The sequence below is a fragment of the Schistocerca cancellata genome, chromosome 3 (genome assembly GCF_023864275.1).
Source record: "Schistocerca cancellata isolate TAMUIC-IGC-003103 chromosome 3, iqSchCanc2.1, whole genome shotgun sequence".
Taxonomy (NCBI): Eukaryota; Metazoa; Arthropoda; class Insecta; order Orthoptera; family Acrididae; genus Schistocerca; species Schistocerca cancellata.
This window is the reverse complement of record NC_064628.1, coordinates 743,685,563-743,700,439: the sequence shown is the minus strand read 5'-3', so window position 1 is coordinate 743,700,439 and position 14,877 is coordinate 743,685,563. Positions and strand designations below refer to the sequence as shown.

The 14,877-nt window shown below is 41.0% G+C and overlaps 1 protein-coding gene across 1 annotated transcript in view; it reads right to left on the bottom strand.

Moving 5' to 3' along the window:
- The window catches only part of LOC126175761 (probable helicase with zinc finger domain), a 166,564-nt gene that overhangs the window by 40,713 nt on the left and 110,974 nt on the right, over positions 1–14,877 (bottom strand). The window contains exons 11-14 of the mRNA XM_049922733.1: positions 7,836–7,954; positions 6,195–6,341; positions 5,814–5,960; positions 5,532–5,715 (exon numbers count right to left, since the gene is read on the bottom strand). Of these exons, the coding sequence (XP_049778690.1) occupies positions 5,532–5,715; positions 5,814–5,960; positions 6,195–6,341; positions 7,836–7,954 (597 nt within the window). The remainder of the gene's footprint in view (positions 1–5,531; positions 5,716–5,813; positions 5,961–6,194; positions 6,342–7,835; positions 7,955–14,877) is intronic.

Below are 14,877 nucleotides of genomic sequence, written 5' to 3'. Positions count from 1 at the left end.
TTACGAATTGCCTGCCTACAATTTCCAACAGTGTCATCGATCTCTGGGCTCCACCAGCGTCCTGTCTTCCAAGGAGGGAGGTTAGATGCCAAAAGAATAGCTGCTGTAGTATGCTGAACAGCTGCATCAATACTGCCTTGTGATGGGGAGCTAAGGACGACAGCAGAGGTGAACCCATCCCAGTCAGCATTACAGAGAACCCATCTGGGCTGGCATCTGGGCATCAATGACATGGGAGGGACAGGAAGATCAGGAAGTGGTCACTACCACACAGGTCATCATGAACTGTCCAGTGGATCGATGCTGGAAGACCAGGCCTGCAAAAGGAAATATGAATAAGTTCTGTGTGCCACACTGACGTGTGTGGGGGCACCAGAGTTCAAGAGGCAAAGATCAAGCTGTGCTGATAAATTGCAGCCCACAAAGTTACCCAAGACTAGGAAATATGGGGGGAGCTGAAAAAGTAATGCAGAGAGTAAATCGTGGGACATGGCATTATTGGGAGGAAGATAAACATTACACATGACAAAATCCTGGTGTACCCTTACCCAAACAATCACAACCTCCAAAGGTGTATCAAGAGGTACAATGCCACTATATACGGAGTCCAGAACATATGTACAAGCTCCATCCAATACGCTTTCATAGTTGGTACAGTTCTTAAAATAAGACTGGTAGCCACGAAGGGCAGGGATCTGAGTTGCTGGAAACCATGTTTCATGGATGGTAATACAGAATGCTGACTGCCAGCAGCCTGTGGTTCCTTCAGCCACCGGCTGGCACCTGACCATGGACTAGCAGAAACTGTGGAAGGGAGAGTCCAGAGGGACCTTTTCCTAGGTAGAGGAGCAAAAGGAGGATAAGATGCCTCTGGCTGGGGGATGAGGACCAGTGTCCCTGGCAGTTGGGGAGCCAGTGCTCCTGAGCTGGGTACGGTAGAAGCTCCAGAAGGGGCCCCATCACCTGGGGTGCAGGCGTTAGCAGTTGGCTCTGATGACACACTGTAAGAGGCACTGCTGAGGAAAGCACCGTCGACAGAAAAGGTGATGATGATGTGACTGTAACTTACAACTGTGTCAGAATTTGTATGGGATTAAGACCCTCATACTTTTTATGTCTTCTTGATATGTAAGCTTGTCCAGTGTCTTTTATTCCCCAACTTTCTTCTCATACTTAAAAATAGAACAATCTGATGAGCAGGGAGAATGGAGCTCGCCACAATTTACACAGATGGGGGGACAGGTACAGGGAATGTTTGCATGCAACAGACAACTACAATCCTTGCAGTCAGGAGTAGCGGTGCAACAGGAAGACAGGCGCAAACCTCATACACTTGCAATGTGTTACAGGAGGAGGAACATTGGGGTTTAATGTCAAATCAGTAGATCATCTTGACCTTCTCAGGTAACATATCAACCTTGAAAGCCAAGATAAAGGCCCCAGTAGCAACTGTTTCCCCTAGGTTCCCTATGGACACAACAGATGAAGTGCACACCTTGTTGCTCTAATTTGGCCTGCAGTTCATCAGACTGAAAAAGATCATGGTGAAAGATAACACCCACGAATGTACTGAGACACTTGTGAGGAAGGACAGTCAGGGGAGTGTCAACCAATTTTACACAAGAGAGCAGCACATGTGACTAAGCAGGAGATGATGCTTTAATCAGGAGGGAACTGCTCTTCATCTTAGATATGGCTGCAACTTCCCCATATTTGTCTTTGATGTGTTTGATAAACAATAACGGATTTGCAGCCAGAAAGGTGTCCCCATCGGTTCTGGTACAGACTTTGTATTGGGGAGAGTATTTTTCTCCTTGTCATTTAGTCCTACGTTCCTTACACGTCGTGGCCAGGGAAGGGAATATGTTGGGATCTTATTTTGTTGCATCATATGAGGCCTTTCCATTTGAAGGGACTGCTAGGGCCATGTGACCACCAGCAGGAGAAAGTTTGTCACTTCATGTGTGAACTATCCATCATGACGCCACACACTCCAGACACGGGCTCTCCCCTTGGGCATCACCCAGCCGCAGCATTGGCTACCTAGCCACTAATCCACTGATTGGAGTGATGGTGCCTCTGTCATGACAGGCATACGTGGGGAAAGTACAGCACAAGCACCATCAGTGTGATTCCTGTGTGGTCAGGAGGCTACTACCTGACAGGTAACTGATGACCCCCCCTACAATGGGATGGCCAACACGCAGAGTTTTGGGCATACTATGACAACAAAAAGGAAGGCTGCCATGGTGGAAGGGCACAGAGGTGGGGCATACACCATAGTGGGTGACCTTCTGTGCACAGCCATGCACTTCCGTAAAATTTGGAAAAGATGGCAGGTCAAACCCAATAATGGGGGGCCATATAATAGTTAACAGAAGGAGACTATAGCACTGGGAATGAAATTGGATATGAAGACCAAAATCTTGAACACAGTCCAAGGACCATCCAACAGAGTCAAAGGATGTATGAGATGGCCAAAGTATAGGTTTGCAGCACAGAAATAGAACATAGTGCTGTAAAACCTGAGGCCCTGTGGTAGTTAAGCACATACACACGAGTATTGAGCCCCCTGTGGGGTTGCAAAACTGAGATTTTGTTTTTGCACGTGTATCAATTTATGAGAAATGGACATGTGGAAAGAATAAACTTGCATATGAATAACTGAACACTGTTAGAGGCAAGAAACCCTAATTTTTATTAATACTGTTAAACTAGATCATACATCTGTATGTCTGGAGCTGCCAATACAATCAACTGCAGCCAACAGCTGCGCCTAGTTCTCAAGGGTGCAGTCACTGCCAGCCGCCCTCACGAGAATGGTGCACATCTATCGGCACCTAGATCCCCCACATGCATTCCCTCCTGCTGTGACCGACATCTTGTTCACATTGATGAAGTCAAGACCGGATCACTGGATACACTGCCACGACTCAAATGCCATCCAGCTGCTGACATTCCCGACCACACCCAACACTGCTCATTTCCCGCACCTTTGTCTTGGTGCAGCCACGACCGGCTTCCCTTTCCAGGGTAGCACTACATCTTAACTGCTGCAAGTGTGCAGTCTGGAGCCCCACTGTTGTTCCCCAGCTCCACTACAGCCGAACACTATGCTCTCCTCTCAAGGTTGAACCCGACACTGCCCATCAACATGCACCACCTCTTATGGCCAACACAACCATGGCCAACATCCTCCTCTGAGGACTGCACTGCGCTACTTGCCTCTGCTTTGCTTCTCACAACATATATGCTTCTCTGTGGTGTAGATTGTTTTCATCCTCCTACATATCCCACAGCAATAGCCATACACTGTCCCTGGTCACCATTCGGCCAGTTTCTTTCCACACTCATACGCACGCTGTGGCGATCGCCTCCCTGAAACACTGGGTCTCCCTTCGGCTCACGTTTTTTCTGTGCTGCTGTGTTTGTTCCAGCTATGTCCTTCCTGCTGACCTGTGGCCTCTCTTCAGCCAGTTTTTTGCCGTGCGCTAGTGCACTTCACTTTACTCCTTTTGCCTTTTCCATTCATTTTTGAGGCAACTCTCTGCCCTCCGGGTTATAACCAACATTGCTGCACTCCTAACGTGCACCTTCGCGATCCCAACAAGTACTGATGTGCTCGTACCGTGCACCAACACACAACCAACACGTACCAAGGTGCCGCTACTGTGCACCAATGCACTCCCAAAACATACAGATGTATTCCTACAGCACAACCAACACATACCGACACACAACTATACATTATTGCACTCCTCACACATACTACCATTTTTCTCCCATGTCTTTCACACTCTTGCCACACCCACACTAACCCTACTTTCTCTCCACTAGCAACCACTACCCACAGGTTTTGTCAGCACCTGACAACACCGAGCCTGTCAGCACCACTGTACTCCTGGCACTCACACTGATCCAGCCCAGTTTCCCAGTGCCACCAGCTCACACTGACACCATGTCTGTCACCGGCACCATTGCTCTTACTGAGTCTGCACTGGTCAAACCCAGTCTCCCAGTGTCTCCAGCACCCTGCACTACTGCCACCACCACTTCTTTCGCTTTTGGCACTTTCACAACTCATGCCCTGGCACCACCTGGTCATTAGGACTGCCTCCGTAGGCCTCTGGCCTGATCATACATGTCTGTACTGTGATGTCACTAACTCTCATACGTTTTCTATTTGCAGTACTGCCCAATTTGTCCATGCCCTTGGTAGCAACTGTTTCACAAATCTCTGGTCCCAGGTTCGTACGACTGGGTCACTGCAACCCCAAGTACCCCACCCTCTTGTACAACCCCATCACCTGGAAGAAGCAATGCTCCATGGATGTCCAAGAGCACCACTCTTCCTTTCCAGCTTCGCTGTGACTCATCACAGAAGAACGGATTCATGATCTGTGGTTTTCATCGAGACTCCTTCGCCACCTCTTCCTTGAAGGGGAAGGGGTTTGGTATAATAGCTGTAGGCTGACTGTGTTTCCAACATAACATCTTTGCCCTGCAAGTTGCTTACCCTTCACCCGCAGGCAACTCTCCTCCGGAAACTATTTACTAATAACACAAGGACATCACACACTATGGATACATTAGGTGTACAAACAGCCTGTCAATATATCGTTTGTTACAAGCTCCATCAGGGGCACCAGCCACACTTTCGAGCAGCGCGTGCACCAAGAAACTGATGGTACTGCTATCAAGGAAACAAGTAGCATCCCCATGACACACGGTCATAGACATATTTCTGGCCGTTGGATACTTAAGGAGAACTGCAAACTCTGGTGATAGCATTCAGCAGCTCACTTAGTTCCAGGCCAAGAGCTGGCTACGCTCGTAGCTCATCAATCGGAACTCTTCAAGACCACCCTGGACGCACTGCTCTACAGCATACTGTCCCCACACTGCTTCACAGTATTCAGCACAATGCAGCCCCGTGGATGCTGCTCTACAGCTGTGCAGGATTAGGACTATGTATCATGCCATAAACTTTATTTATGTTACTTTCAATTGATCACGAATGATATTTCAGTTGTTATTAGAACTAAACTTATCCATGTATTTCTTCCGTGAATAAAGCAGATACTCATCAATTAATAAAGTGTGCAACACCCACAATAGGTATCAAGGACAAACGCTTGTTATAAGAGTGATTGACTTTAAAATGGTAGAAAAAGGCCATGCGTCACTGGCTACTTAAGATTTGACAATTTTGTATAATTCTTCATTCAGAGCTACCATTGTTTTGCAATCTCCCTAGATTGGTAATGAACACTTGAAGAATTGGTAGAATTAGTGTAAAATGGAACTAGAGTACACAAATATACTATGAAACAACTGTCAACATTCACCAAGGCTGCGGAATGTGCCTCTGCATCATCTTTTATAAAAGGCTGGCAAAAAATACAGTGCAGATAGTGCACTTCCAATTCTTCCAATTAAAGCCTAGGGAGCACCGAACTAAAGACAACAAATAATAAATCCTATAAACCTAGTCATCAACAACGTTATTACATATTTTATTTTAATCATACCTTGGACATTGAGAACACGTTCCACTGAAATACCACCCATTCTCCTTTTTCGTAGTTCCGACCGAATTCTAAAAACTTGATCAGCATAAGGTGTCATTATTCCAATACTCTGATCATCCATTTTCCCCCATGCAGTAGGCCACTTTTTGCGCAGTTCACAGACACGTTCAACAACTTCATACACCTGTAAAGTTTATGATTTCATTTTACTAATCATACATCTGTTATTTCACAGTTCTTGAGCTTTTCCAGCTGAAACAGAGATCTATGCATGCTGTTTACCTCAGAGTTGTTATAGAAAGCAGTTGAATTCTGATCTTGAATATCTTCTCCTCGAGTTGTAAAAAAAGTAAGTGGATAAAACTTTTCATGTCTTGGTTGCTTTCCACTGCTGACCAATTTTTGCTCATAAAATAACTCTGATGTGAACTGAAACACAAAATAAAACTTTTTTTTTTACTTTGTCATTGTAAGATATTAACACTCATCACAATCCCCACATTAATACCTACAAAATTTCAATGTGCATAGTAAAATATTACACAAACTACAGTTATCATCAGCTTTCTCTACACAAAAATGAAACTACAGCATTCAAATAATGTAAAAAAACTTAAACACAAAATAACACATTTTTTCTCAGATGTAATATACATGTATTACCTGTATAATAGCCTCATGAGCACGGTAATTTTCACACAGAAGGATTTTGCAAGGAAAACTTGCAGGATAATGATCATACAGCCTTTCTAATAAAGATACATGAAGATTACGCTCCTTGGCAAAATCGGAGAACAGCTCTGGACTTAACTGAAAACCAGAAGAATAAATTCAATAACACCATGAACTACAATTAGTACAAAATGATGGAACACAGTTCACCACTGTAACTAGACGCTAATTTGACATAGCCTACTCCTCTTGAGGGACTGTCAATCTTTATGAACCCAACAGAAATCTACAACAGTGTCATATGCCCTCAGTCCACGAGATACAGCTAAGACTGAAATTTAGACTAGGATGTTAGTATACAGCCCAGTGACCAAAGAGATTATACCATTGCTTCTCGTGTCCTTCATAACCAAATAATGGAGATGAAATTTATTTCCACCACCAGGATATTAACTGGCTGTATGCAAGTTGTATGTCACTGCAAAAATGTGTTTTGATGACCTTGGTTACAAAAGTGAAAAATCCAGAGAAAGTTTTCATTCAAAAACCTACAGCTTGTTGCCTTTTCCATTCTATTGTAACACTAGGTCTGTAAATATGAATAATGCGACCACTTTAAGGGGGGTAGGACGTCAAGCGGGCCAACTTGCAGCAGGAGAGGCACCACAGGACATATTAATTTCCACTGTGTATACTTTTACAAATACATTCATAAAACTTTGTCAGCATGATCAGGAAGGATTCAGAATTCACACTCATTGCAGTGGAAGTTCGAAAACATAAAGTAGTAATTTTTTTTTTTACATGTGAAATTTCATCATTTTTTTTCACTTACTAATGGCAGCATTTGTTGCTATAGGTACACTTTATTTCATAAGTAAGAGAGATTCTTCAATGAATTTTGCACAGCATACAAACCATACTTAAAGGTGTATGAAACTCTAGAATTTCCCAAATCTATTAAAAACTGTGGTAAAAATTGAGGTAATTAACTATAAAATTTGTTTTTTTTTTCTAAACATGAAGTTTAAAATATAACAGTTCATTTGTTTTTTTCATAAATTAAACAAATTCTAGAGTTTCATACACCTGTGAGTATGGTATGTATGCTGTGCAAAATTCATCGAAGAATCTCTCTAACTTATGAAGAAAAGTGTACCTATAGCAACAAATGCAGCCATTAGTAAGTGAAAAAATGATGAAATTTCGCATGTAAAAAAAATTTATTTTGTTATGTTTTCGAACTTCCACTGCAATGGGTGTGAATCCTGAATCCTTAAGCCTGGTGATGCTGACAAAGTTTTATGAATTTATTTGTAACAGTATAGACACTGGAAATTAAAATGTCCTGCGATGCCTCTCCTGCTCCAAATCGGCCCGTTTGATGTACTACCCCCCTTAACACAATGCCGAAAATGATAATTTTTGTCAGGACATGTATTCATACTTATAAAAACATACGTTCACACTGTACTGAAAAATCATTTGGGAGAACTATACAATTACAAGGAGACAGAAAAGCTGGACAATACTTATATTCAGGGGCAAAGTTCCAGTACTGCCCAAGATATGTTTTAAAAGAGCTATTCCTAGATAAAACAGAAATCTGGATTCCACATATTGAAAGTTTACCTGCATATGGTCTCCAGCCAATACAATACGAGTTTCTGAACTGGCCAAAGCCAGTGGCATTATTGCTTCACATTCCATTGCTTGCGCTGCTTCATCAAGAAGAATGTGAGAGAAATGACCTGAAAACAAAGTCATCAATTAATTAAATAAGACATTAAGACAGGTATGTTTTTATTTATAAATGCTCATTAATAGTGTTGAGGGACCCAGTGTATGATAAAAATTGTTTGTCGAACTTGCTCCTATACATTCACAGATTTCTCAAACAAGTCCATGCATGGTCCAACAAGTCCATCATTTTAACATCACTTTTGATGTAGATACTGTTTGTGTACGCTGTACCTTGACACTAGTGGGAAGGTTACAAATGAAGAGAAAACATTTTCAGCATGACTCTCGTACTGGGTTTAAGCAAGAAGAAGAAGAAGAAGAAGAAGAAGAAGAAGACTGGACCAGGGAATGGCTTAAAATGAGAAATATATACTTGAAAACCTGTTCAAGGAAATGTTACACTCAGAATCTGATGGTTACATCAACTTTCTTCCAAAGGGCAGTGTAACTTTTAATACCATGTTTAGATTTGCTTCACCCCCACATTGGAAAAGACATGTACGCAAAATTTATTTTCTTCTACTTGGTTGTGTCCTGACAGTTCACTAAAATAATAAATTACGTGAACTTACAGCCCATATCATCCTGGGAAGAACTGGGGAGCTCCTTTTTTAAATTTATTTTACTGCATTCCCATTTTATGTTGTGTGTAGAACACTGACTTTCTTCTTACTTTCTCCCTATGTCATAATTAGTGGAATAGATGAAACACTTCTGCCACTCTAGAAATTTCTGTGCTATTTTCTTTTTATCCTTGACCGTAGTTTTAATAGATGAGGAAACTCAGGATACTGTGAGATAAATGGTAATAAAACTCTTCATCAATAAATATATGTGACGAAAAATTACACAAACAATGTCCGCCATCATCTTGTCAAATTTTCCATCATTCAAAATTACTCTTGAATAACATTCTCCATTTAAATTTACCATCATTTCGACTGAGAGCTTTCCAATGGCCATTGGATGCCAGCCAGTGGGAGCAGTATAGTCTTATAGGAGACATTCACCTGGACCTCCATTGGACCTGTGGTAGTAATCGAAGGCACGGCGACAGCTGTGGACTGTGTGAACATTATTATGGTCACCTGTAACCTCATATGCTTGATGTCTTCCTCAACAGCGATGGCATCTTCCAGCAGGGTAACTGTCCATGTTACAAGGCCAAAATCATGCTGCAATGGTACGAGGCACAAACTTGCCATCATCCATTTTCTAGATACTTTTATTTGATGCTCAGTGCCTAGGCATCAACTTCCTAAGGCAGTACAACACAATTCCATTAAAATAGTTGCTTTGAAGATATTAAGACTTCCAAGTGCAGTTAAGTACAAAGCATTTTTAGATTATTAACAGTCACCAGTAGTTGAGCACTTAATGTAAAAGTCTTATAATCAAGGTCATTGGATCGATTCAGATTAGTAGCAGCTTTAATCTCAATTCTATGTTTATTAACAAATGGAAATGTTAATTAACAAATACTGAACCATAATTTTTAATAAAAATAACTTTTCAGTTTTCATTATGGACTGTATGAAGGTAAATTAAAATTTGAAACAGACATACGTAATGCCCTATTGTTAAATGAGGAGAAAATTATACACTGATTGGCCTAAACATTATAACAATCGACCTACTATCGGTATAAACCCGTCCAGGTGATGGCTGCAGTACCTGGTGAGGAATGACTGCTAGTCAGGCATTCAAATGATCCATGTAATATCTGTGAACATGCTGTCTGTGTGTAGAATGGGGAAGGTTCGCGATCTTTCCAAGTCTGACCAACGAAAGATTGCGATGGCCCGAAGACTTGGCACAAGCATTTTGGTAACTGAACAACTTTTATGGCGTTCAAGGAGTGCTGTGTTGCATGTCTTCAACACATGGCAAAACCAAAGTGAAACCTGGAGTTGGGCAGCTACCCCTCATTACAGATGTTGTACTTCGTAGGCTGGGCAGACTGGTAAAACAAGACAGGTGGCGGGCGAACTGACGCAGAACTAACATCAGACGTTACTGGGCAAAGTACAACTGTGTCTGAACGCACAGTGCACCGAACACTCCTAACTAGGGACCTCCACATCCAACAACCAGTGCATGTGCCAATGTTAACATCACAACATCGGCAACTACAACTGATACGTGACATTGCTGAAGTAGAAGAGCACTGCATGGTCTGATGAATCCCGATGCTTTCTTCACCATGCCGATGGGAGGGTGCAAATCCGTCTTCTTCCAGATGAACAGCTCCTTGATACCTGTACTGCGGGACGGAGACAAGCTGGCGGCACCTCCATTACGCCCTGGGGAACATTCACTTGGGCATCCGTGGGTACAGTGGAGCTTGTGGGCACCATAACAGCCAAGGAGTATTGTAAACTGGTTAGAGACCATGTACACCGCTTCATGACACTCATGTTTCCAAACACCAGTGGCATTTTTCAACAAGATAATGTGCAATGTCACAAGGCCAGGAGTGTGATGGATTGGTTGAGGACATAGTGGTGAGTTTCAATTGATGTGATGGATCCCCCAACTCACCAGATGTGAACCCGATGGAACACATCTGGGAGGTGACTGAATGTAGCATCAGAGCTCATCAGTTCCCTCCCGAGAATTTACGGGAATTAGGTGACTTGTGTGTGTGTGTTTGTGTGCAGATGTGGTGCCAACTACCTCCAGTGACCAACCAGGCCTCACTGCTTCCATGCCATGATGTGTCATCGCTATTATCCATATCAAAGGTGGACATACTGGCTGATAGACAGGTGGTCATAATGTTCTGGCTGATCAATGTATATATCAACAATACTGTTCAGTCTCTACCTAGGAATAATAAAATATTTTCTTTTCTTTTTTACAATTCATATTTTTGAACCAAATTTTAATTCACTGTAAAATTCCCAGTCAGTCCTACGATTTTTGTCCATCACTTGTCACTTCTTTCATCTCCAGCAATGTTTCTTAAGGTGAAAACACCAAGTTATGCTGTGTTTAATAGTCCACTTAAACCGCTGGCCCCATACAACTGGCTGCATAGTCAGTTCAGAGATTAGACAATGGCAATAGGATACCACCTCCAATAGGACCATGCCTGGTACACCTAAGTATTGTTCATACCAATCTCTGGGTTGATAACAGCTATACTTATTTGTTAACCAACATTTCCATTTGTCAATAAACATGTAATTTAAATAAAAATAAGAAAGACTGTTATGTGTCGACAGAAGTGCCGACACAGTGTTATTTTGAAGGGGCCGAATAGGCACGCTATAAGCTCACCCAGAATATCGTGAAGTCTGATACAGGATGCTCAATGAATGCTAATAAGAAAAGTACGTTGCTTTGGGAATACTTAACTTTAATCCATCCTTTTGGTATACATCGTTTATGGTGAATACAAGTAAGACTCTCTCCAGATGTGGTTAACTGCGCCTTGCTAGGTCGTAGCTATGGACTTAGCTGAAGGCTATTCTAACTGTCTCTCGGCAAATGAGAGGAAGGCTTCGTACGTCTAGTCGCTAGCAATGTCGTCCGTACAACTGGGGCGAGTGCTAGTCCGTCTTTCTAGACCTGCCATGTGGTGGCGCTAGGTCTGCAAGTACTGACAGTGGCGACACGCGGGTCCGACATGTACTAATGGACCGCGGCCGATTTAAGCTACCACCTAGCAAGTGTGGTGTCTGGCGGTGACACCACAAAGACATTGCTGCCAGCAGGAATGAAACCAGTACATTCATGACTACAAGTGCTCTCAGTTACCGGCAACTATATTAATAAGGTAAAATTTTTTTGTACTTTAACAGCATTAAGAAATCTTCTCATATTTGAAAGTTTTCTTTCTTAGCACTGCATTATTTTGCTTTAAGAAAATGATGTTGAGGCACTGAGCTACAAATCCAATAATTACTGTATGCAGAAAATCAAAGAGGGCCAAGACCACTGAATATTTATGGGGCACTGGAGGACAATGGTTACTAAAGTTAATAAAACAATAAAGGAGGCTATGAGAGTATTTTTTCTACAAAGAGCAGATACATAGTTGTTAGCATCCCACTTAAGACAATGGATGGACATAATTTAGTTCCAGTATGATGGACATAGCAGAATGATGGGCAAAGTTTACACAATTGTAAATAATACTCTGGAGAAATATGTACTAAGTGAAGCATCACTCGTGCGAAAGTCAGATTGCTCTTTAGTCCTAATCCAACAGATATTACATAGGGCTGCACTAAAATTGGCTAATTCTAAGTGTTATTAACTTAATAGCATTTTGTTTTGAGTTGAATCAAAAATGACTAATTCTGATGATAGTGGTCACACGGCTGTTGGTGGAATTTATTCAAATTTGAGTGTTGTAGACCTTAACAGGCTAACAGCACTTAATAAGAATGATCCTGTAAATTCAATTGCAAGTGACAATTCAGGTCCAAATTTCCAATGTGTGGGCACAAGATTTGGTTATAAGTAACACTGTGGCTAATGAAGTGCATGGAAGTAATATGCTGATAATACAACTTCTGTGACAAATGAGGACAGAAAATATAGTAATGAGGACAGAAATTACACATTAAAGTCAGGTAATGAGGGAAGGAAACCAGACAACTGATTAAAAATCAGAGGCTCATATTCAAGCATGAAAAGACTTCAAAGGGAAGATTAAGGAAGTCAGACATGGAAGTCTGAGGACAGTGTCAGGAGATAGAAATGACTGTGGCTGGTATAGAACAACATGATTCTAAATTAGAAACAAATAATCAGGAACCAGATAAGTTACCATACATACAAAAAACATGCAGTTCACTTATTTATACAGATTTAATTTGCATGAAAGATAGCGCAACAATACAAAAAAAATCGTAACGCCAAGTGTAGTACAAAGATTGTTACTCACAATCTTACAAACTGAGGTCATTTTAAAGAATTCTACCTCCGTAAACATGTTCACCTGGTTGATGCCATGAAGCTGTAAGAACTGCCTTTTCATGTATTCTGCGTGAAGTTGAAAAAACTGGTATGTGTATACAACACACGAGTACTGATGCACAAACATAGGGAAATTGTTTTCCTAATAAATATGCAACATTTGAATTGTTTGCCCAAACAATATAGAAACCAACATTTGTCAGAAGTATGTTAAAGTTTGAATAGTGTTGTACCTGACACCCAGCATTTGCTCATTAAATTGTTTCCACCTCATGGTATTTTTAATCCCATTGTCGAACTACAAAATTCTGTATTGAGACGAACAACATTGCATGTGAAGGCATCATGCGCGGCGCACTAGAATGCTGTGGCAACAAACAGAGTGCAAAAGCATTTTAATAAAGAAAGTATCCATGAAGTAAACATTTGTTAGTAGAAAGACAATAAACACAAGGCACTCAGTGACAATAGATGTCCTTATATATTGAGGAGCATTGGTCCCATACCAGCTAATCTGCCACCTAATGGGGTGAGTAGAACAATGCTGTAACTACTACTCATAATGACAAAAGTTTTTCATAATTCACATAGCCAAAAAGTTGTATATGTTTAAGAATTTGCGAGTTATAATATAATAGTGTAACACTAAGTAAGAACTGTAATGTTTTGAACATAATTCCTATTTTTGTATGGTATTCATTCAAACATAAAGTTTGCAGATTTTGTGGAAGATATTCAAAATATTATGAATGAAATCTCAATCTTTTGCAGGAAAAAGACTGCCACAGTCAGTTTTCATACAGACGTTTATTGGAAAATGTTAAGGTGCAGATCTCAGAGATTTTACACATTTGATTATGACAACCAAATACAATTTTTGGCTTTCCTGTTCACTGTTATGACTGATGTGGAGAGTTGAAGAACAGAAGAGTGTGTATCATTGCCACTGTTTATTTGCCTTTAGAAATTGATAAGAAACACATCTGTCAAAAGATACTATGTAATATTTCATGTACTACAGTTAACAGTACAAATTTTGATCGACAAACGAAAGAACACTTCACTCCTCAAAGACAAATAAGGAAAGTATTCCAACAGGCCTCACTGAATCCCAGATCATGACAGAGACTTAGTAAAGAAACACAATAAATACTTTCAAAGCAAGAAAGGCACTACTCCAGGTGCAACAATGTTAGTCTCTATTTAGGAGGAGATCCGAGCATGTATATAATGTATGTCCTTTCCAGGAGACATACCCTGAACTAAATATTAGTGAAAGTATGTACAGAGATTACAGAGATATTTTCAGAAGTGATTTTAAATTTAAATTTGATATTCCAAGGTCGGAATATAGCGACAAACATTTTATGCGAGTGGTTAGTGCAGACCCTGCCGAAAGAATTATAAAAGCTGAAATGGAACACAAAATTCATCGAGTGAGAGCCAAAGCAGCGTACAAATCACTTGCTGCTGATACCAGAAAGGCAAAACAACAGCTAGTAATGTCACTTGGTGTGTTGATCTTCAGCAGGTATTCTTCTGTTCACAGATGGATCATTCTTCCGAGTTTTATAAGCAGCAGTATTCTTGTTAAAACGTATCAATACAGAATACTGGTAGTAACATTGTTTTCATGCAGAGACCTCTCTGTGTTTTCTGAAGTATGATCTTACACATTTCAATACATTTCATAATGATGAAGTGTGGTATGCGTACTGTAAGACCTTCAGTACACACACCATCAGATTATTTGACTTGTCGCTCTAACGAAGTAGGCGAGTGTCAGCAATATGTCTCGTGGTCTTATCGTGGCGTGTTTATCTTCTGCCGTTAGGTCAGACGATAGAAATGCCACTTGCGTGCTTAGAGTAGCAGATTGATGGTGACCAATTTTAAACATAACTTGATTAATTTTCAAACACATTTATTAAAATAATAACCAGCATAAAAATTACTTAACTTGGTTCTGGATGCTATTTACAATTGACAATCTGAAATTCCT